Source organism: Eublepharis macularius, chromosome 18 (assembly GCF_028583425.1).
Source record: "Eublepharis macularius isolate TG4126 chromosome 18, MPM_Emac_v1.0, whole genome shotgun sequence".
Taxonomy (NCBI): Eukaryota; Metazoa; Chordata; class Lepidosauria; order Squamata; family Eublepharidae; genus Eublepharis; species Eublepharis macularius.
In genome coordinates this window covers 39673508-39697067 of record NC_072807.1, presented here as the reverse complement: position 1 = coordinate 39697067, position 23560 = coordinate 39673508, and the positions used below count along the sequence as shown (strand labels likewise).

Here is a 23560-nt window from a genome sequence, read left to right as displayed (position 1 = left end):
TTCCCAGCCAGCTCAAGCCCAGAATATTTTTTTTCCTGATAATTAATATCGATGATCTAGAGCAGGAGTCCCCAGCGTGCCACCCATGAATACCATGGTGGCTGCTGAGGCCTTTCCTGGTGCCCACCAAGTGTTTCAGAAAGTGGGTGGGGCCAGATAGGGCTTTTGCCCTAGCAGGGCTTCTGATTGGCCATCGGGGATCAAATGCTGCAGAGCTATGCAGAACCTTCCCTTCCTGACATTCCGTGGTTGGCTCCGCCTCCCGCCGCAGCCATTCCGTGGTTGTGCCCACTGCCCTGCGTCAGAGTTCCAGAGGCGCCAGCCCTCAGGTTCAGAAAGGTTGGGAACTCCTGATCTAGAGGTCTGGCAAACTGACACTACAGCCCCAGGCTATTTCTGAAACTCCACTCAGGCTAAGAAGTGTGCTAGGCAAAGATGGATGCAGCAAGTGGGCAAGTCCAGTAGCTCCCCAGGGGCACAAGAAGTCTTACTAGATTATAGGTATTGCCGGGTGATACAGGAGAGCCGGGAATTTAGTTTGGAGGCCGGGTGCATGCTGCTCTTGGTTGAGATGTGCTTTTGCCTTTTTCAAAGGCAAATGTTCTCAAGCTACCCAACGACTACGGTGCTTCCCACGAGACGCGCACAGACGCCTCCCATCTCCTCCTTGCCAACCTCTCCCTCTGACGAAGTGGGCCGGAGACAAAGTCTCACCTCTCCCGACTCTCAGCCTGCAAGGCCAACCAATCGCACAGGTAGGCCTTGTCCTGATTTCCAGCTCAGGGCTCAGCGCTTCAGTTTTTCTAAGTTCTTGCAGCTTCTTTCGAGCCTTTTGAAATCTGCATCCAACTGTGAGTTCAGCCTGCAACACCATGCAGCTCTTAAGTAGAGACTGGAAGATAATTGCTGCTTCCTCCACTCCAATAATTCTGAAACAGCACAAACCCTGTGAGTAGTTCTGGGCCAGGGTTAGTGCGCTCCTGGAAAACGTTGTTGATGAGACCCTTCAGACCTGAGATGGACAGTGGGGGACGCTGATGCTTGTTGCCTGAGATCCAGTACGCCATCCCCAAGTGGGATTGAGTCTGGGAGGGCTGGGCTGTGGCTGAAGCTCGGTCCTGCTGTGGGCTCATTGTATGACTTTGGAAAAAGATGTCGCTTCCCAGCCTCTGTCTCCCACCTGTACAACTGGAGCAGTAGTGGGCTCCCTGCAGTGTTGTTTGAGGACAAAACATGACCAGGATTGTAAAGTGCTTTGCAACTTTAAAAAGATATGTACTCAAGTAAACACCAGCCCCCAGACTCACCTTGATGCCCAGGTTGCAGGCCGTGCAGGGGAGGAGGGCGGGGAGGGCCTGGGAGGCACAGTCCCTGCCCCTCAGCACCTGGCTCTTGGCTGGCAACTCCAACACTGTTGTCTGTTGTGTTTTGTTGCCTTGCCCCCCTCCCCCCACTCTGGTCCCCTATTCAGCGCTGGCCTGCAATAGGCTTGCAGTGTCGGTATCTAAACAGCAGTGCTACCTGCATCTTAATTTCTCTTTGAAGAGTGGCAGTGAGAGAGAGAAAACGCTTGCATGTTTAAAGGTTTAAAAGATTTTTCCCAATCATTTTTAAACATGAACAATAGCTGAAGCTCCTTTTCTTTGGTGCCGCTGAGAAGCCACCCTCCTTAGTGACATTTGAACACCTTTTCATCTACACAGTCAAAAGGTTTAACTGTCCTGTCAAAGATGGGTGGGATTAGCAAGTGTTTGGCACGTTTTTAGCCCTTTCACTGTCCTCTTTGGCGCTTGAGTGCTGAGAGCGTCCTCCACATTTAAACAGCTATGGCTTGACTGATCAGAGAAGAGGCAGGAGATGTCAAGCAAATGCCCTGATGGGGTCTCTTCCCCACAGCTTTGTCAGATCCAAGCAGCCGCCTTTCAACATCTCCTCCGCCTCCTGCTATTGCTGTGCCATTGCTAGAAATGGGGTTCTCCCTCCGGCAGATTGCGAAAGCGATGGAAGCCACAGGTAATCCATTTCTTGTCAAGGAATGTGTGTTACCCAGCTGAGTGCGATACTTTTCAAGTGAAGAAACCTAACTAGTCCTGGCTCTACTTCTGTGCTAAGGAGACCTTAATTGTGTGCTCAGATTTAATGATGTAAATAAAATCCATTTAAAACATTAATTTCTAATAAAGTGAGTCATGTTGTTTTGTCATAACAAAAAGACATTCACTGGGGGAGGGGGTTGTTTTGAGCGAGGGCTAAGCCAGGCTCCGTCATAGAGACTGGGTTGCAGTGATGCTGTTCTTGAGTATGTACAGCGTGAGTGCCTTTTCATCACCGTCTGGATGCCAGTATCCCAGCGCCACACATCTGGGAATAGCAGCCTGGAATTCCATGCCCGGATGGAATTTCTCTTTTTAGGAGTTAACCACTGTTCTTGGGGGAGATTCCACCGTGAGCCAATTGCCCTCTAAAGAGCTGTAGTGATTTTTTTTGTCAAATGACAACTTTTGTCGAGATTGAGTTGATAAAAGAGTCCTGGGAAGTGGGAAGGAGCACAAATTGGGCTCAGGAATGGAGAGGGAGACAGAAAACAACGCAAGGGGTGCATTCCCCGACATTGTGATCGTTTCCCCATTTTAATTGCCAAGCACAATCAGAGCCTTTTCTCAGGAGCCGCAAGAGAGAGAAACTGGCTTGTGAACAAAGAGGGGGAGTGACAGGCTCCGGCTGTTTAAGTCAGTTTAATTGGTCAAGAAACGTGTCAAGAGCTCCATAAAACAAACGTTGGGAATTCAAGTATTTTGTCATTTTTAATAGAAGATTTAACTGATTTCCCCCCATGATTTACTTGTGAACTAAGATTTTCCTGCCGCTTCAGGGGCAAGAGGGGAAGCGGATGCCCAGAATATCACCGTCCTGGCAATGTGGATGATCGAGCATCCTGGGAACGAGGAAGATGAAGAGCCTCAGTCGGAAGAGACCTCAGACCCGCACCGCGGGCCGATCGTCTCTGGGGGCAGCGGGAAGTCCAGTGAGCAGGGCTACCTGCAGTCTCCTGGGGACATCCCTTCAGCTGATGCCACTGAAATGGAGGAAGGCTTTAGTGAAAGGTAAAGCATGAGTTTCTTCAGCTATACTAAAACCGGTTCTAGGAACCATGAGGTTCAGTTAAGATGTAATCAGCAAATGATGGTTTGTCAGTTATAAGCCTGAGCATGAGTTGGGTCTTGAAGACTTCCGGGTTCCTGAGAGAATGTGATTTGCCACAAGGACTAAATCATACAAAACAAACTGCCCCCCCCTGCCCCCTGTCATGGTTTAATCCTCACATAAGACTGCAGACTTCCAAGTCTTGTTCTTGTACTGAACAAACCGTGGTTTCTTTTTGCATCTGAATGAAGCACAAGACAGTTGTCAAAGGCGTGATAATTAAATCTTCTTTTGAATCACTGTGTTATATCATTAACAAAAAACAAGAATATACCCAGCTGTATGCTAGAAGTAACGCAGCTTGAAGAAAATAGACATTCTCAGTTTTATCAGTGAAGATAAAGGGAGCAAAGAATAGGAAGAGTGAAAGGAATGCAATCAGAGGTAAACTGAGGCACGCTTTTAAAGAGCATTGAAGGCAAGAAGGCCAAGACAGAGCCTTGTGAAGTGCCCGTGACAGGTTGTGGCCGTCCTGATTGTCTCTCGGAGAAGAGGCAGGGAGGGAGCTTTCACCTGCTTGCCGTTCCTCAGCCCATCTGTGTCCAGCAGCCCCAGGAATCCTGGGGTCCCTGTATGTGTGGAAGGAAAGCAGAAAAGAGCCTTGATCCTCATGGCGAGAGACCGCTGGATCCAACTCCTCATTTTAATTGAATATGACCAGATTTTCTGTAGGAACAAATGGAGAATACTCAACATGTCTCCCTGTTTCTGCTCTCTCCTGCATGCTTTCAGCCATGAGAATATGGATCACGCGGAAAATGCCGCATCCGGAAGTGGACCTGCTTCGAGGGGTCGGTCAGCAGTCACAAGGAGGCACAAGTTTGACTTAGCTGCTCGGACACTGCTGGCACGTGCTGGTGAGTGTCTGAAAATATTTTTCTCTCACTCTTTTTTTCTTGCCTTACTTAACCAGGATGATACTTAAACTGCATGCCCACCAGGTGTGTATCAGGCTATATTTTGAATGTTCCTAGATAGATACGGCCATATGGATGTTCAGCGTATGTGGGAACTATGTATGGCCTGAGCACACCTCAAAACATGTACAATGGAGCCAGACAGGGATAGGATATAAATTTCTGGGGGGAAACCGGGTTTACAGAACAATATGAAATCTAGGCTGTTTCCACACGTCCTTATAGGGATGGTCCACTCATGGAACGCTGGCAGTTTCCCCCCATGATTCCAGACGTCTCTGTTTGCAAAACGGTTGCAGGTTGCTCGGTTTCCATTGTTTTGGGTGCCTTTTCTGGGACCGCACTTTCCCTGGTCTTTTCTTTTGCCGTGGGCTGACAGAGAGTTTCTTCAGCATTCTTGGGCATTTGAACATATAAAGCGCTCTGAGGAATCATCCGATCACAGCTCAGCTCTCAGCATGTGATCACACATGTGCAGAGCAAAAAAAAAACATTTGAAAGGGAAGCAGGCGATGATGACAGAAGTACCCAACCTCCCTTCCCAAACTGCTTTTTCTAAGAACTGTGGGGGCTGTCCTGTGACCTCAAAGTGCAAGGTTGGCGCTTTTGGGGCGTGTGTGGGGAGGCTGAGTTTTCAGAGTGACTCAGCAAAAGGTGCACAGAAAGCGGGCAAATGACCGGAAAGACCGGCTGTGTGGAAATGGCCACAGATTTATGAAACATTGAAGGAAAATGGGGTTTCAGAATCTCCAAAAGAGTAATAGTGATTGTGGAAGGAAGTGAAGTCAGAAGAAGGGAGGGAAACTCTGTGGTACTGGAGGTGGGCTGGTAAAGAGGAAGATAATCTCCCCCCCACCCACCCACACACACACACACACTAGTCTTCTTAGGTGTCGCTCTGGTGTATGTGTGTGCATTTTTCAGTGTGATCAAGAAAGAGAACCTAGAGTGGGGTTATGTAGATTCTCTGTAGGTAAGTTCTGTGCTGCCATATAAATAGTCTTCATCAGCAAGAACATGCCTCTCCTAGTAATACAAGATGGTAAGTTGATTTAGCTCTAACCCCTGTGGCATCCCTGAGCGTCCACCTTCATTTTCATAGAATCAGAATCATAGGGTTGGAAGGGACCTCTAGGGCCATCTATTCCAACCCCCTCCACAATGCAGGAAATTCACAACTACCTCCTCTACCCCCCCACACACACCCATTGACCCCTGCTCCATGCCCAGAAGATGGCAAAACACCATCAGGATCCCTAGCTAAACTGGCCTGGGGAAAATTGCTACCTGACCCCAAGGGGGCTACCGTCATTACCATGGGCATGTTAGTCGGGCCGCACAAACTAAGCACTAAGCATTTTCTTCTGTATAAGTGAAAATAGCTCTTCATTTTAGGATCGTGGTAGTTAGCTGCCTAGAATTTGCCACAAAGTAGGATATACATATTTAAATAGATAAAAATGTGCCCCTGGGGGGAAAATGAAAATGCCAATCTTGGAGGCAAAGGGATTGCTGAGGACAAACTACTTCTTGTCTTGGCCTTGTGTGGCTGGCCTCCAGGGGGCGGGGGGCGGGGGCTGTGTAGTTGGGAGGGGCTCTCCATGTCCCTGCATTGGTCCCTGGCCATCATAATTCCCTGCTGGCAATATGCAATATTTAGCGGTAGCTCCTGTTTACATGCAAAATAAAGAATATGGTTTTCTTCTCTGGTTTAAGCGGGATTGTACCGCTCTGTACAGGCTCACAGGAATCAGACTCGGAGAGAGGGGATCTCTTTGCCACAAGATCCTGGAGCATTGTACGACTTCAACTTGGATGAGGAGTTAGAAATTGACCTGGATGACGAAGCCATGGAAGCCATGTTTGGGCAAGATCTGACCAGCGAGAATGACATTCTGGGAATGTGGATCCCAGAGGTATTGGACTGGCCAACCTGGGTGTGTGTGAATGCAGCTGGGGCTGCTTTGCTTACTTACTGCTATTTGTTGACTGATACTTTGTTTTCTAAGTAACGCTGTGTTAATCCAAAGCCCAGTCATCCATTAACACTGCTCTTCCTAATACTATTTGGAAGTTTTCAGGCTCAGTTTAATGGTTCAAGTGAGTAGCTTCCTGTCAGTATTCACTTCTGGGCTTCATGCGTGAAATTTGCTTTTTCTACAGAAAGTAATGATTGTGGAAACTTCTTTGGCAGAGCAATAAGCAACCCAAATATTTGACTGGTTTTTAAATGAGAGGGGACATGCTAGTGGTTAAGATTTCCCTGCTGTTTTGAATCTAAACCTTTGTTAGTTCTAGCAAAGATTGATTATTGTCTGTCTTTTCCCTCTGGGTTGCTCTTGAAAGATGGACTCTTTCTGTGGGAGTTTTGAGCAGATGCCTCTTGCTATTTTCGTGTTTGCACAATACAAGTGTTCTTGGAATTCATACTCATCTGCATTAATGACCCCCTTTGTGCTTCCATGTGATTAGTCATAATTTACAGTTGCTTGGGAAAGAGCAAGACCCTCATGCAGTATGGTGTGCTTAGTCTGCACGTTTTTTGGAGGATCTGCCGTAGGAAATTGTGTTCTGTCGCTGCTCCCTAGAGGTTTTTCCCCATTACAGGTTGTCTTTCAGTAAAGAGCTACAAATCTTTTCCGTAGTTTGCCTTGGCAGAGTTTTTGTGCTTACCATCTTGTACCCCCCCCCCGCCGTTCAAGCCTTTTCCTTACGTGCTCGTTTTACCTTCGTTCATTAGAGACAGGCTTGAGCATTCCTTCTGGTGGTTCTTCCTGACTGCCTGATCCGTGCCAAATTCCACCGCTGTACGCTCCCCACCCCGACTCATCGGATCAAGTGTATTTTAGTCAGGGCAGTTTTGGACATTCAACGTTTATTTAGGAAATAAAATTAAAAGGCTTTTGTCTCCCATTCCGGTAGGAGCCAAGTATGTATGGGAAGTGCATGAGGATTATTGTGCAGGGGAACCATTAAAGCTGAAACACCACAGGGAAGTTGATGTGTGTCACAGCAGATCTCAAAGATGAAATTAAGCCCGCGTAGAAAACAAAATCCTGTCTTTCGTAACGTTTTTTCCATGGGAAGCTGGGATTTTGTAGCCGAAGAATTTGATTTTTGTGGATCCCAGGAATAGAATTCAGCAAATGCTCAGTATGTGCAGATTGGTATGAACACCTGATTTATGGTAGATTCGGTAAAGTTAAGCGCCTTGCTCAGCTTTGAATGCCCTGTCTGGATATGTTGTTGTTCTGCCTTAATACTGAGCTACAGCTAACTACAGATGACCCGCAGTGGATTTGAAAACTGACTGAGAGAAACCGGGGATATGAGATTGACCATGGGCATGAAAATAACTGCATAATTATGTCGTGCAGCATGTATGTGAGTCAGAAGACAGGGAAGAAGTAGTGGTGTGCGAGTTGTGTGAATCCAGCGTTGTCAGCTTCAATCAACACATGAAAAGGAACCATCCAGGCTGTGGGCGTAGCGCAAATCGGCAAGGGTACCGCAGCAATGGCTCCTACGTGGATGGATGGTTTGGGGGCGAATGCGGAAGTGGGAATCCATACTACCTCTTGTGTGGCAGCTGCAGGGAAAAGTATTTGGCCTTGAAGAGCAAGTCCAAGACATCTGCCTCAGAAAGGTATCAAAGACAGTGTTGCTGAGAATATATCATGAGAGAGCGCCTTCTACCCCAACTTGAGCCCTTTGGAGTGGCTGCAGCTGGCAGGACAGAGTGCATGCATTGCATACAGAAGGCCCCTGTTACTGTGCTGGCATCTCTGGAAACACCCTTGGTCTGAGACCTAATGGGCTGCGCTGTCTGCGAGTAGCCCCTCTCAGGCGAGTTGAACCCAGTGCTTTGTGAGTGTAAAGCAGCTTCGCAAATGGTCTGTGTAGAGGCAGTCCAGTTGCACACGCCAATCTGTGGTCCTCTTGGGACTGGCAGTTTTGAGGGGCACTTGAATAGTAAACCTCAGAGTCTGTTGCAGAGTGGTCAAGGGCCCTGTGACACTCAGGTCATGCAGTGTATCTGCTTAGTGCAGCACATGTTTTCAGCCAGCCCTGAAGAACAGAATGCTGGGATAGATTCTTCCACCCCGCCAACATTTCCGCACTCTTACTGCTTCTACTTTCACACACTTACTGCTTCCAGTTCCATGCTTATTGCTGGAAAAGTTTACTAATTGCGTAATATTGCTTAATCTATGATTGTGGGGCATTTAATTTTGTGAATAAACCATGACTGTCCTTTCTCCTTTTTTGGGTGCAGGTACAAAGGGCAAGCACCAGACCTGATTGGGAAGCAAGACAGTGTCTACGAAGGTATTTCCGGCTTTGTTTTGCTCTTTGTGGTAATGTCTGTGTCCAGTTCTGGTTTCCCATTGAAATGTAATCCCTAACCCCAGTCCCCTTATCTGAGGGTAGAAGACTGGGACATGCTGGACGTTGATGAGGATGAAAAACTGACCGGGGAAGAGGAATTTGAACTGCTGGCTGGACCTCTTGGATTGAACGATCGTCGCATTGTGCCTGAACCGGTTCAGTTTCCAGATAGTGATCCTCTGGGTGCCTCCGTTGCCATGGTCACAGCCACCAACAGCATGGAAGAAACACTGATGCAGATTGGTAAACTTTGAAAAGTAGTCAGTGTGGAATGGTGGGGGGGGGGGCAAGAGGTGACACTGAACAATTTTTGTGGGATTTAAGGTGATGGGGAGAATAGCTCAAGGCTGTAGACATGGGGCCTGCCCCGCTCAAAACTCTTCTAGGCCCCCTCCAAGAATTGTCACATTACATATTTTATAGAAGTAAGTTTACTGGTAAGAGGCAGCGCGTTACTTCTTTAAATAGCAAGACACGGGTTCACTCCCACCTTCCCAGTTTTCTGTCCAGTAAATGCAAAGGCACTGATAATTGTCAGCAGAAGATAACTGTGCTACCAGTAAATTGTGTTACTGTGCAATATGATTAAACTGGACAGTGGGGCACGGGTTTTGCATGGGTTCCTTTCTCTGGGGTGGTCTTAAAACCTCCCCGATCTCCCGGTCACCCCAATATTTCCTACTTTGGGCTTGTGGAAGAATTGCTGTCTTGAAGAGTTTGGTAGCAGAGCCCAGGGATTCATGGTGTCCAGGGAGTGGGTTTTCCAAAGGAAGATGGGCCCTTTAGGATCAGGCCCAAGGTCCATGGAGGCCAGCAGCCAGGTGCAGGCTTCTGAGAAGTACACTTCCCTCATATCCAGTGTGAGCCCATGAGCCTGCCATCGGATCTCTCACATGGTTTGCTGTCATGTGAGTCATCATAATAGGCCAGGGCGGGGACTAACAGCCCTATTCAGGCCCCGTGCATGCAGCTTCCAGTGGTTAGAGCTCGTCAGCCGTTTCCGTGCACTGACCCAGCTTCCGTTTCTTTCCCTTCTTTCTTGGCTCAAAGGCTGCCACGGTTCCATTGAGAAAAGCTCTTCTGGCAGAATCACCCTGGGCGAGCAAGCGGCTGCCCTGGCCAACCCACACGACCGCGTCATGGCCCTGAGGAGAGTGACGGCCGCGGCTCAAGTCCTCCTGGCCAGAACGATGGTGATGCGAGCCCTGTCCTTGCTGTCAGTCAGGTGTGTGGAGGAGGAGGGCCTGCTTGGATGCTCTGGGGAAACATCGGGAAGCCCCCTCGTTCTGTTCAACTCAGCAAGCTTTGATCAGGTTTTGAATGGGGAAAAAGGTGGCGCTAGTAAGGGACGTAAATAAAAAAGGTCATTTTCCACGGGTGGAATGGGGGGGGCGGGGGATTTCATGAATTCTTCATTCTTACTGCAGACACATGCTTTGCCCCAAGCTGTTCCTGAGGGTTTCTGTCCTTCAGCGCAGTGGGAAGGGGAATTGGTGGAAATCGTGTGCCCCCACTCCCCCTTTCCGCTGGACAAAGATCCGTCTGCTAGTAGTGGAAAACAGCCTTCGGATGGGCAGGGGGCGGAGGAGCGAAAGGGAGGAGCAGTTAGTGATGGACAAGGCTTAGCTTCTGGCCAAAAGTAGGGGGGAGTTCCCTGCAAAACCCGGCTTTTCCTGCCTGCCCCATTCTGTTCTTGTAAATGATGACTCTTCTAAACCTGTTCATTTCTTCGCTTTAAAATGTTTGGTCCAGAAGTGTAGTAGTAGTAACAGTAACAACAACAGTGTGCTTATATACCACTCTTCTGTGCAGATTAGTGCCCCACTCAGAGCAACGAACAAAGTCAGTGTCATTATTATCCCCCCAATGCAGCTGGGGAGCTGGGCTGAGAGGAGCAGCTTACCTGAGGCCACCTGCTGAGCTCATGGCAAGAGTGGGATCTGAACCCGCAGAGGGCTGATTTGCAGCTCAGCCACTTCACCACTGTGCAGTTCCTGTGTATGTTATTTAGTGGTCAAGAGTGCTGGACTTGGAGTTCACCTTGGACTCGAGCTTAGTAGCAGTGCTGGCGCCAACACTGTGAGGCAGACTAGAGGGACTTGTTGTTGCCATGTGGAGCAAAGCCAAACCCCCAAGCCCAATAAAGCAAGCACCCCTTAATTGGAATCTGCCGTGGAACAAGGGCTTGGAAAGCGGGTCCTTCGTGTATAGACCTCAAGCAGTAACGCCTTTCTCTCTCCTCCTCCGCTCCCCTGGGCAGCGGTTCTAGTTGCAGCCTTGCAGCTGGGCTGGAGTCTTTGGGTCTGACGGACATCCGAACCCTGGTCCGCTTGATGTGCCTGGCTGCAGCAGGGAGGGCAGGCCTCTCCACCAGCTCCTGTGCCGTGTCGGCTTCCTCGGAGAGATCTCGCGGCGTGCACAGCAAGATGAGCAAGCCCATTTCCTGCCTGGCCTACCTGAGCACTGCTGTGGGCTGCTTGGCTTCCAACACTCCAAGCGCTGCGAAGCTGTTGGTTCAGCTTTGCACCCAGGTAGGATGGCCTCTCCCTTCCTTTCGGGGTTTTTGTTTTCCACAAGTATGTTTCTTTTTCTTAAATAAGAATAACGGAACATGGTAACTCATATTCGAAGTCAGAAATCTTGCCTATTTTACTAGCGGCAGAAATCAGGGAAAGAGGCTTTAGTGGCTGGGAGCAGGTCATGGGGGCTGCCTTGTCTCCCCCACCCAACGGCTTCTCCTCTTTCCTGTTGGGCAGAAGAGCCTCCCGCACACACTTCTGAACTCACGGTTTCAGTTAGCCCCTGACCAGATTGGCTTGATTAATGGCAGTCACATGGTTTAATTTTTGTTAATGCTAAATACTTTGTTGTGGTACACTATACATTTTTCTAAAAAATGGAAATGGTTTTTTGAAATGGAAAAGGAGAATGAAGGGTTTAAATGAGCTGTTCGCTGGAGGAACAGTCCTTAGTTGTGATACAGCTGAAGCCTAGCAAACTTCTGTCACTGAGAGCTATCCCCGACGTGATACTTAAAATGTTATTTTTGCAGAACCAGATAAAATAACTTCAGAACAGGACATCTGGGATAAACAGTTGGTCAAACACTAATGTTACTTTGCATGCTGGGTTCTTTGATACTGTTTGAATCATTTGATCCCCCAGTTTTACTTCCAGGAGGTGGCGGGGGTAGGGGGAAGTTAGCTATTGTTTTGGAAGGAAGTGGTTTTTCTGTGTCTGCAGTCTCCCCGCCTGACTCAGACTCAAAACAGACGTGACGAAATACCTAGATTCAACTCGTGTTCTCTTACCTCAAGGTTTGTCGGGAAGTGTAGGCGTCCTTGCAGCTTAAAGTTTAGCATTTACAGTGCAGGCGTCCTTGCAGCTTAAAGTTTAGCATTTACAGAGCAGCAGGGAGGGAAGTGCAGGCGTGGGGCACCTTTCCTCCCGCTCTCAAGGTGCATCACGGCATTTTCCCTTCCCCTCACCCGGCCTGGCCCTGCAGAGCGACGCCTGGCTGCACCGGGAGACTTGCGCTTCCCTCTCTGCTGCTCTGTAAATGCTAAACTTTAAGCTGCAAGGACGCCTACACTTCCCGACAAACCTTGAGGTAAGAGAACACGAGTTGAATCTAGGTATTTCGTCACGTCTGTTTCGGCTCTTAGTTCCTTGGGAAGTACACCAGATACAATCATTATTCTAATGGATGTCACCTGTGACCTTGGAGAGTTGCATTCAAGTCCTCCTTCAGCCATGAAGCTCTGCAGTGCATCTTGTGGTCATGGATCCCACCATTTCATTGTGGTTTTTATTTATTTTTTGCTGAACTTCCTCAGACTTTCCAGTCTGGAGGCCACCTCCCTAGAGACTCAGAGCATCCTCATTTTAGCTCAGGCCAAGAGCCACGTGGACCACGGATGATTTTTTTCCCCTGTCTTCAGAAGTATCAACCTTTCTGTTCGTACCCACACAGCACAATCCTGAGGCCTGCTGGACTGCCGCCAGCCGCTCATCCACATAACTGCAGCACCGCCGGTCCGCTCCCTAAGGACCTTGGCGGGAGAGCTGCGCCGGCAGCCGGGCCCAGCAAGGCGAGGCCGGGAGAGAATGCATCCCGGCAATGCCAGCAGAACCCACCAGTTTCAGGGCAGCTGCAGTGGAAGGCGTAACCCGTCTGTGGGCGGGGCTGTGCTCGCTGCCGCCAGCTGCCGGTGCTGCTCCCCTGCCCTGCAGAGAGCGAGTGCACAGGGCAGAGATCGGCTTGGCCCATCCAAAGCAAGGCGCTGGCCCCGAGAGATGCCCTTGACTGTGGGGGGAAGTTACATGGAAGGTGCAGATAGGGCGCCGGGCCGCTGCCCCAGTGGAGAGGGCATTACGCTGGTGTAAGTCCAGGATATGCCAGTGTAAGTCCTAGTCAGCATCCAGGATGCTTTTGGCCCCCTTTCAGCATTGTACTGTCCGTCTTCCAAACAAAATTCGGACCTTGAGGTTGAGTCCATTGGTGGTGGGGTGTGCGCGATTGTGCAGGCTTTGCAGCTGGATTGAAGGGGAGGAGCCAAGAACAGGTAAGTAAGTTAGGGTGCAAGTTTTGTTTACTGCTGTTGCTTTTCCCTTCCTGCCTCCCTTCTCAGTTGTTGGCCCCGTGCTTTACTCTGTGACCAGCCTTGGCGGCTTTTCTTTTGCTCACTGCACATGCTGCTAAAACCACAGGCCAGCTCTTGTCGCACCCCATCCCTCTCCAGTCCACCCAAGCCACCCCTTTGCTTTCATGCAGAGTGGCAGGCAGCGATGCACCGATGCTTAGGCAGGCATCTGCTTTGGTTTCTGTGCAAGCTCTTGATTGCTTTTTCAACTTTTTCATACTTTAAAGCAGTCACCAGCAACTTCTGCATCTTTCACCATTCCTGTTTTGAATGCAGACTTTAATAAAAGTTTTAAAACTCTGACGGGGTGTTTACACATCTGATATACCCTGTTCCACACAGTTGTTTCATTGCAATAAAGAATTCATTGCTAGCGGAACTGGGGCGGTGGGGCTTTCTTACTTCCTAAATTCTCTGATTAGCAGTTTCTGGATTCTGCTGAGTGTTATCTCCAGCCCAGCTGCATAATTACAGCCTCTTGTTTGTTGCAAAATGTTTTAATTTCCAGGGGGAAATCTCTGCTATTTTACTTTCTTGCATTTGATTTAAAAATTGTGTGTACGTATGTGTAAAGTTGCACTGTTGGTTATTTACAGTGTGAGCTTTGTTCCTTGGCTTTAGAACCTGATTTCAGCAGCAACAGGTGTAAATTTGACCACAGTGGACGACCCAGTGCAGCGGAAATTCCTGCCAAGCTTTCTGCGAGGAATAGCAGAAGAGAACAAGCTTGTGACGTCTCCCAACTTTGTTGTGACTCAAGCGCTTGTGGCGTTGTTGGCAGATAAAGGGGCCAAGCTGAGGCCCCATTATGATAAAACTGAAATGGAAAAGAAAGGTATTTATGCTTAGCACAGTGCACTTCCAGTACAAGAAGTGTCAACGGGACTTCCTCCTTGTTTCTCACACCATTTCGCAGACAGGCCAAGCGTCAGCTCAGAATATTAGCCAGCACATGTCAGCTCCACTGGAGGAAGTGGGGGTTTGGCTAGGCACTTGCGCGGCCAGAATTTTGTTTGCTGACAGTAATAATAGACGTTACCTGTCTATTATTACTGTCAGAGTTCTACTCAGCCTGTGATTACCGTTCCTAGTTTTTGTGGGCCAGCTTCTGCCAGAGCGCTGGTACCGCAACAGACTGTGGAAGCAAGAATCTTATTTGTGCCTAAAGACAAATGCTCCTGAGTAAACAAATCTGCCAGTGTCTGCTGAATGGTTAGCCACTCGGGAGATGCTTCTGCCAGCAGTCTGTTGGATCTTGGACACAAGGCTGTTTTTTTGCTCAGGAAGCTGGTGTCCGTCCAGGGGCATCGGAGGTGCAAAAGTGGATTTGCTGGTGAGGAGGAGCCAGCCTGGCTTATTGATGGGCTCACGGGCTCGCTCTCTTTCCCTCCTTGCATGTGGAGCCAGCGAAGGGAGACCTCCTGCCGCAGCACTTCTTTGATCCAGCTTCGAGAAGTCTGTTGTGGTGTCCAGATTCAGTCAAAGCTATGTTTGTTTCTTTCCCAGTCACGAGGCTTAAGCTGTGGCTTGCAGTCATAGTTCATGTACAAGAAGTTGCGGCCGCATTCGTCTTGGCTGTGTCCGTGCATTCTTGGAGGCAGCACTCTAGCCCTAGAACAGACCAGCCACTCATTCGTGACATCCAGATACAGCCCCAGTGACATCAGTGGGTCATGCACCAGCATGTGCCTGATGGGGAAGGGAAATGTCGGGCTGGGTGGGGCGTCTGTCCCGGAGTCCAGGTTTTGTAGCTACCGAGATGTGCAGGTTTAATGGGGAGTTCACGTTTGGACTGGGGATTGTGGGTGATGCGGTTTGTCCTTCTCTGTTCTCGGCACTCACCCTGGCACCGTCTCGTTGTTTTGTCTAAGCAGGTGTAGTTGCCCATTTCTATGCCCATCCTTCCTATGATCCTTCTGCTGTAGGCCCTCTGGAGCTGGCTAACGCACTAGCCGCCTGCTGCCTTTCTTCAAGGTTGTCCTCGCAACACAGGCAGTGGGCTGCTCAGCAGCTCGTGCGGACTCTTGCCGCTCATGACCGGGACAACCAAGCCAGCCCTCAGACCCTTGCCGACATGGGCGGAGATCTGCGCAAGTGCTCCTTCATCAAGCTGGAGGCTCACCAGAACAGGGTAACTGTCCCGTGCCGGTCTTTTCATGGCTTTTTCTCTTTGGGCTGTTGGGAGTGCATTTTCACGTTGGCCCCAGCTCTTTGTTGTGTGGCTTAACATTTGACATCGGCACATTCACGAGCATTTGTTCCTTGGCTGGCAACTTCAGTGTTTGTATTTTTTTCGCAAAACAGGTGATGAGCTGTGTGTGGTGCAACAAAAAAGGACTTCTGGCAACCAGTGGGAATGATGGAACAATCCGGGTGTGGAACGTTACGAAGAAGCAATACTCGTTGCAGCAGACGTGCGTGTTCAATAAAATGTAAGGGATTTTTTTGAGCTCTTAAATTCAGTTAACAGCAATAAAATGCCAGCTGGGAGAATTAGCTGTGCTTTGAGGCAATAACTCTGATTTGTGTTCTCATACTTAATTGTTTTCTTTCTTTTCTGAGCAAGTTTAGCATAACTATCCCATAGCTACGATGTCTGTTAAGTATGAGAATAATGGCCGTTTTTTTAACACATAGCCCTGGCTGCAGTTCACTTTCCAAAAGACTCTTGTGCATTTGTGTCAAGTAGGGCAAAAATGTCTAAAGGGTTTAGAGAAGGTGCCCAGCCTTGTAGGCTCCCGGAGCCTGGAGTTCAGGGCAGCGGCATCTGCTTTGTCACTTGGGATGGGCCTGAGCTTGTCTGGGATGGAGCTTCTCTCTTATCCTTTCCTCTAACGGTCTTGACTGTTGCATTGCGAGAGAGACTGAACCAAGGCTAGAGAATGTGTTGTAGAACATGCTGCGCGTGCCCTTAGAGGAGGTGGCAGCACGTTCCTGCTAGACTGTTCTTGGCTGGGGAGTCTCTGCATTTGACGCTCCTGTCCTCTTGCAGGGAAGGCGAGGCAGATGCCAGCCTGGGGTCACCCAGTGATCCTTGCTTGTCTCTGGTCTGCTGGAGCGTCAGTGGCAAGTATCTGGCCGGAGCCCTGGAAAAGACGGTGAACATCTGGCAAGTCAACGGTAGGCATTCAGCCTTTTGCTTGTGGGGCATTTTGCTTTGGGCCTGGGAGGTCATCTTACATTAGGTTTTATTGGGCTTGTTAGTAACATTTTTAAATATTATTTTATTGCAATACCGTTTTTAATTGATTGGTGGAAATATCTTTGAATATGGTAAAAAAATTTAATGCATCTAACAATGAAAAAGTAATTTGAGAAAGAGTATTTCTGCCCTGTGTGTGAATCTCGGTGTTGGGGAAATCATTGGGTTTTTGGCTGTATCAAAGGCAAGTTGTGTTTTGTGCCCTTAGGTGGGAAGGGGCTCTTGGATGCTCAGCCTCACCGGGTGTCTGCTCTCGCGTGGCCCGAGGAAAGTCCAGCAGCAGCAGCCTGGACAGGAGAGGCTCCGGAAGGGTTGCTCGTTGGCCGCGTAGATGGGTCTCTGGGCCTGATTGAAGTTTCAGATATTTCCACCATGCGCAGAGTAGAACTGGAGCACTGCTACAGGAGGGAGGGTAAGTGCCACCCCCCCCCCCCATGACCTGTCTTTTATGAAAAATGGGGTTAAGAAACTTGCATTCCTTTCAGATGGGGAGTAGTTCTCTGGGCTGGGCTAAACAGAGGCTGAAAGAAGAGGCTGAAAGCAGAGTCTGGGCCTCTTGGGTGAAGGGTGGTTTGCAACATGGTTTTATGGGAATCTGGTTGGTGGCTAACCATGGTATCCAGTGGCAAAGTGCAATACAAAATGATGCTTAATGCTGGGAAGAAAAAGGGTGGTGGGAGGATGTTCCTTGGCCTCTGAACCTCACCAGCTTCGTCCATGGAGGTGGGTGACCTTCTGGTTCTCTCCTGTGCCTGACAGTGACCTCAGTAGTGCCCTGTGCTCAGGCAACGGGTCCTTGTGATTCCATTAAGTGCTAGCTTCTGCTTCTGCATTTTGGACACGTGGTCTTCAAGTAAACTGTCTTGCAGAAGCAAAAGGCAGTCGATGAGATCCCCACAGATTACATGCGCAAATCTAGTCCTCCTCCACTGAAGTACAAAGACTTTTGAAATGTCTCAAACACTGAATAAATTAACTTGTTGAGTGTGATTTGTCCTCCTGCTTGCGTAGTGTCTGTCACCTGCCTTGCCTGGTTCAGTGAAGACAAGCCTTTTGCGATTGGCTATCTGGATGGGAAATTGCTGATAGGGACAAGAGAGCCACTGGAGAAAGGAGGAATCGTCTTGATCGATGCACACAAGGTAAAGGCGCTCATCTCGCTCGCTGGAGAGGTTTTGAGATCTCAGATGCAAGTGAGGTGCCCGGTTCTGAAATGCAGACATCACCCCCAGAAGGTTCGGAAGCCTGGGCCGATTCCAGACGGCCCTCCCCATCCCGAAACGTCGCGTGGAAAACGCGAAATAGCGTGTTTTCTCGCGCGAGTTTTGCACGACGTCGTGCAAAACTCGCGCGAGAAAACGCGATATTTTGCATTTTCCGCACGATGACGCGCGACGTTTCGGGATGGGGAGGGCCGTCTGGAATCGGCCCTGGTTTTTCTCCAGGGCCTACTGGAGGTGTGTTAAATCCTAATTGTTGCAAGCGAATTATTTTCTGCCGTTGTCTGTGCTCTAGTCACTTTGATACAAGACGATGCTTTTCTCTGCAGTAGGATGGGAGGTTATAAGGACAGATACTTGGCGGGGGTGTTCTCGGGCAGTCTCCCTCTGCCAATCACCGGCCAGGCCTACACCAGCTCAGGTTAAGCCAGGCTGTGGCATCATGGGAGGGGACACCAGGTGCTTTATCTGGATCTGTGAAGTCCCCTGCAAAGTTTCCACAGGGACATGCAGCCATTCGGTAGGCCTGGAGTGAAGTTGTTGAGGTCTGAAGCTGGCTTCTTTCCTCTCTCCAGATACAAGCTAGTTTTTCACGTGAAGTCCAATACGTAGCCGTCTTGGCCCATAGAGAGGCTTTAATACGTTTACTGGCTCCTTGTTGGATTCCTTAGGACAGTATTGTTAACGTGAAGTGGGACCCGACTGGGAAGATGCTCATGACGTGCGCCAAGGAAGAATCGGTTAAACTCTGGGGACGCTTGGGGGGCTGCTGGCAGCATTTGTACTGTCTTTCTCACCAAGCGGTGGTGAATACCATTGCCTGGTGCAGCCTGCCAGGGAAAGGACCGAAGCCGCAGCTCTTGGTGGCTACGTAAGTGGAAGTTTTGGCTCTGACTCTTTGATGTGCCTCAGGACTGGTTTGTTAATCTCTGGCAATGGTTGAAGTTTATATCCGTAGAAGAGAGCAGGAGTCCAGGAGCACCAGAAGACTGAGAAAAGTCGCGGTAGAGTCGGAGCTTCCACGAAGCGCACACCCGACCACAAATTTTCTTAGTCTTGTAGGTGTCACTGGACTCTTGCTCTTTTCTACTGCTACAGGCAGACTAACGCGGCTACCCATCTGGAAGCTTCTATGTCTATCATAAATAACAATGAAACTGCTTGTTGATGGGTTTGCAGGACAATTTATTATACTGACTCCTATTTTTTAAAAATCTGTTGCTGAATAGTTTTCTTTGCTTTTTGATGAATAAATAATTTAATAAATAATAATAAAAGGGGGGAAATGAGATATACTGCCATAATTTCTGTTACGATAACAGATCCTGCCGGGCCCTGGTCTCAGCAGACAAGAGAGTCACTGTGTGTGCTGCACTCTGTCGCACTTTAATCGTTCCTCTGGTGGCAGCTTCTTTTGCTGGGTCCCTTCAGCAGCAACGGAGGAGTCTGTTCCGGACATTTCTGTGTCTTACTGAGGCAACAGGCAGAAGGGGGAGAGGATTGGTGGGGAAGCCCCCGGTGGCCTCTGCTGGGGGCCACCCACAGCTTCACAAGCAGACCCTGTATTTCTCCGTCACGTACCCGAATGAGTTGCCTGCCCCAGGGAGAGACTCGCTTCTCTCGCGTGTTCTTCTGTGGGAACTTCAGACACAGGGCTGCTTGCGGCTCCTCCGTGTGACTTCCCTTCTTTCCATTTAGAGGGTGCCAGAACGGCTTGCTTTGCGTCTGGACTGTCCCCCAAGATGAGGTGGTCTTACTGCATCCCAGTTTAAGTTGTTCGGAAGGATGGTGGGATGAGGAGACAAGTGGCAAGGTAAAGGCCACGCGCGGCATCCAAAACCTGATTGCTTTGTTTTTAAAAGTAAGCCTGGCAGGTGGGAGCCTTGCTGGGATTGGAGAGAAGCTGCCTCTGGGCTGAAGCCAGAGAGGCCCAGGAGACGCCAGGGATACCGAGGAGCTCGGCAGCGCAGCCGCCTGCATGTCGGCAGTGCTACGGGAAAAACTCGCCGTGTTAGCGTGGTGTCGGGATTCCTGTTGTAACCCATGGAATATATGCAGTGGACGTGTGGGTTGGGATTCTTGAGTGGGCAATGAAGCCCCTGAAAAGCTACAAAACATGTTTGCTGACTTCTGTGCACACACTGAGAGCCCGGGCAGGGTGGATCCAGCCTCTCTGCACTTGGGTTGAGAGGGACGGCAGGATGAGGCCACTCAGTGGAGTCCTCCATGCCTCTGCCTCCGCCGCCTTGGCTTGTCCCTCTCTGTGGTTCCATATCCCCTGCTTTCAGCTGGCTCCCTTCTCTCTCTGCCCAGGGTCCTGGCCTTGGCATAGCTGAGGTCAGAAGACTGGCTCCACCTCTTCCTGTTCCATCACTTCCTACCATGTGCTTGTAGCTCAGTGGGTCCTGCTTCGGGGAAGCTTGGTGACCGGACTTGTAAAAAATTTGCGTCACATGCAGAAGGTTCTGGTTCAGTCCCTGGCATCTAGACCCAGGAAAGCTGTTGCCAGTTAGAGAGGACACTACAGAGCTACCTGGGCCTGTGGTATGACTCGATATAAGACAGCTTTCTATGTTGGGTAAAGAAATGGACACATTTCCAAGAAGTCTCTGAGGAACAGATTATTTGAAGGGAGAGTTACAGAGGGCAGAACTAGTTTAGTAGTAAAAATGTTTGGAATGTTCTTTCTTGCATCCAGACAAAGCTAAAGAGTGCTGATGATGCAATTTGATCTTAGGAAGCATACAGGACAGCAGCAGACGTCAGGTGTGTGTATCAGCTGAAAGGGCACATCACTCCTGTCCGGACCGTGGCGTTCAGTTCCGACGGACTGACCTTGGTGTCAGGTGGACTGGGTGGACTGGTGAATATCTGGTCTCTCCGGGTAAGCAAATGCCTGTGGCTAAGAATACAGAAGCAAAGCCTTAGCTCAGCCCATGCAGCATCGTTCAGAGGCAGTCGCTCTGGTGATAATTCTCCCACTTGGCCACCAACATTAGTTTCCAGTACAAAGTTAACAAATAATGTGAAGTAGCTTACCCGTGCAGTGGAGGGTGCCCGTTGTGTTTGGCCAAGGCACCAAGTATTTGTGGACTTCTCTTTCCTTTCCGTAGGACGGCTCAGTCTTGCAGAGTGTTGTGATAGGTTCAGGAGCGATTCAGACCACCGTGTGGATCCCAGAAGTCGGTGTTGCTGCTTGTTCCAGTAGATCCAAGGTATCCTTCCGTTTTGGCAACAGAGTCCCAGATGTCTGCTGGCTCAGTGTAGCCTGGCTCTTCTGACCGTCTAGCTGGGCACGTGGATTTCTTTTCAGGTGCCCACGGCTTCACGGGATCCCTAGAATCCAGTAAATTCCAGTGAGAATTTCTTTCCCGAAATGTGAAATTCTCAGATTTTCAAAAAACAGTGGGGATACTAATTTTAAATAGAGCGGTGTGGCAGAAGCACTTTCTCTATGTAAATGGCCGTTGTTATTTCAAAGATGAAACCAGATAGTATGTAATTTCTTGCCCAGCGGACAGAAATGAGAGGAAGGGCAAGAAATACGGTGGAAGAAAGACCCCCCCCCCCCCTGGCCTGCTGGGGAAGAAAAACCCCACGTCCTAAACGGCGGCCGTTCCGTATTTCTGTCCTGGCTGGGAGTTCTGCACAGCAGCTGGCAGTCTTAGGCAGTGTGGCATGAAGCCGTAACCAGGCCTTTCCCTTCTGTCTTGTCTGGATTGTTCCCGCCTGTGTCCCCAGGATGTGTTGGTGGTGAATTGTACGTCGGAATGGATCTCTTCCAGCCATGTCCTGGCCACGTGTCGGACGGCCTTGAAGCAGCAGGGCGTCCTCGGGCTAAACACGGCTCCTTGCATGAGGGCTTTCCTGGAGCGCCTCCCCCTGATGCTGCAGGAGCAGTATGCCTATGAAAAGGCAAGGAGCACACGGGGAAGCGTCCAGAGGGGGGGGGGGGAGCAGTGAGGGGCCAGGGGGGGCGATTGAAGGTGTTTCTTGCAAAGATGCTGGTCTGTGGCCTGGGGGGGGGGTGCACCGGTCTTGCCGGAGCGGTTTCTGCAGTGGCTACTTCACAGAAGGAAAATACGGCTCAGGACTTTCATGTTCTTAGAGGTTTACAGCATGTCAGCCAAATATTTTGTCAGTTTTCTGTTGACATGGGTTGGAATAACTTGCTCCCGCCCAGTGGTGTCAGGCTGAAGGAACCGTCTCTCAGGTCAGCCTCCACAGTTGATGGATGCTATTGTGAAAGCCAGGCTGCTCTCAAGGCTGTTACCATGTTTAACGCTCATCTAGGCTGAGGTCTTCTGTATGTTCCTGAACTGCAAACTTCTGCTCTTCCAGCCCCACGTGGTTTGCGGGGACCAGCTGGTCCACAGCCCGTACATGCAGTGCCTGGCCTCCCTTGCTGTCGGGCTTCACCTCGACCGGCTCTTGTGCAACCCGCCTGTCCCGCCTCATCACCAGACCTGCCTGCCTGATCCCTCCGCTTGGAACCCCACAGAGTGGGCCTGGCTAGAATGTTTTTCAACCACAATCAAAGCTGCTGAAGCTCTGGCCAAGGGGGCCCAGTTCCCGGAATCCTTCACAGTCCCAGACCTGGAGCCCGTGCCGGAGGATGAACTGGCACTTCTGATGGTAACTTGTGCTGAGTGTCTTTAGACTAGCCAGTAGCTTGGTGGAGGGAGGGGTGCAGCAGCATTGGCTTTTTGAATGCAATGCCAAGAGAGTCAAACCCGAGCAGCCCTGCTGCCTGTGAGAGGAACGTGAGAGCAGCCCTCCTGGCCCCTCATGTCCAGCTTCCTGCTTCTGCTCCACATGTCCCTGGCAAACCTACAAGCAGGCCGTGGAGGCCAAAGCTGCCACCCCTGCAACTGTCATCCAGAGAGACAGCGTCTGAACATGGAGGATCCATCCCGCCATGATGGCTGGTAGCCATTAATGGATCTCTTCTTCATGGACTGGTCCAATCCCCTGTTAAAGCCATCTAAGGCAGTGAGTAGGGAAAGTTTTTTCAAAGATGACAGAGGCTCAGTTCTCTCCTGCTTTTCCTCCAAGTTGCTTAAGGCTTATCTGGTGAGAACAATAATAACGCTCTCTGTTTATGGTGTTTTTATTTTGTCTTCTTCCTGAGGAGCTCAGGCCAGGGCAGCACACACGGTTCTCCCTTCCCGGTTTTATCCTGGCGGCCACCCTGGCAAAGGCTGAGAGCGGGTGACTGGCACAAGGTCAGCTGGCAGTTTAGCACCCACATTGCCAACTGCCTGGAGGAAAAAATGCCCTTTAAGGCAGGCCGAATGTGACCTATTTAGCAGGTGGCGTTACTTATCCTCATGCCATGAAAAGCTTCAACTGCCCGTTTCCACACACGAAGCTTCTATTAAAGGGACAGAACACTTTTTCTCCAGGCCTGTTGGCAAGCCTCCCCACTTCATCCTCATGTTGTGAGGATAAAAAAGGAGAGAAAAACAACATTAAACACCTTCAGGTCCCCACTAGGGGGAGAGGTGGACTGTAAATGAATAAGTTCCCTAAATGAATAAATCCCCAAACTCCTCCGTCTGCCCCAGAGGGAACTGGTCTGCAGTGTCTGGACATGATCCTGACACAGATGTTTTCTTTTTAGGATAATGGCAAATGGATCAATGGGATGGATGAGCAGATTATGTCTTGGGCAACGTCGCGGCCTGAGGTTAGTCAAGTAGGTGATGGATTTCGACTGATGAGGTTTGGCGGCTTTTCCCTGAAAGTCTTTTCTGCAAATCCTCAGGATTGGCACCTTGGTGGGAAATGTGACGTGCACCTTTGGGGAGCTGGCCGGCACGGGCAGTTAGCTGAGGCTGGACGCAACGTCCTGGTACCTGTGTCAGCGCCATCCTTCTCACAAGCCCAGCAGGTAATTCTTGGAGGTTTTCCTCCTGGCCGTGTTCCCTTTCCATCACTGGGCCCAGCTGTTGCCAGGGCCTCAGGGCTGGGAAGCAGGGGCCA

General features: G+C 49.9%; 1 protein-coding gene across 6 annotated transcripts in view; it reads left to right on the top strand.

Moving 5' to 3' along the window:
• The window catches only part of HERC1 (HECT and RLD domain containing E3 ubiquitin protein ligase family member 1), an 84647-nt gene that overhangs the window by 43649 nt on the left and 17438 nt on the right, over positions 1-23560 (top strand). For 5 of the 6 annotated variants that reach the window (XM_055003102.1, XM_055003099.1, XM_055003098.1 and 2 more), the window contains exons 40-63: positions 595-755; positions 1897-2013; positions 2873-3104; positions 3937-4061; positions 5838-6058; positions 7499-7767; positions 8398-8450; positions 8553-8753; positions 9561-9735; positions 10771-11041; positions 13775-13988; positions 15079-15284; positions 15458-15585; positions 16146-16273; positions 16564-16767; positions 17367-17497; positions 18247-18446; positions 19274-19388; positions 20313-20459; positions 20689-20790; positions 21317-21490; positions 21917-22210; positions 23199-23264; positions 23343-23468. In XM_055003102.1, the coding sequence (XP_054859077.1) occupies positions 595-755; positions 1897-2013; positions 2873-3104; positions 3937-4061; positions 5838-6058; positions 7499-7767; positions 8398-8450; positions 8553-8753; positions 9561-9735; positions 10771-11041; positions 13775-13988; positions 15079-15284; positions 15458-15585; positions 16146-16273; positions 16564-16767; positions 17367-17497; positions 18247-18446; positions 19274-19388; positions 20313-20459; positions 20689-20790; positions 21317-21490; positions 21917-22210; positions 23199-23264; positions 23343-23468 (4060 nt within the window). The remainder of the gene's footprint in view (positions 1-594; positions 756-1896; positions 2014-2872; positions 3105-3936; positions 4062-5837; positions 6059-7498; positions 7768-8397; positions 8451-8552; positions 8754-9560; positions 9736-10770; positions 11042-13774; positions 13989-15078; positions 15285-15457; positions 15586-16145; positions 16274-16563; positions 16768-17366; positions 17498-18246; positions 18447-19273; positions 19389-20312; positions 20460-20688; positions 20791-21316; positions 21491-21916; positions 22211-23198; positions 23265-23342; positions 23469-23560) is intronic. The other variant, XM_055003100.1, reaches the window with a different exon arrangement.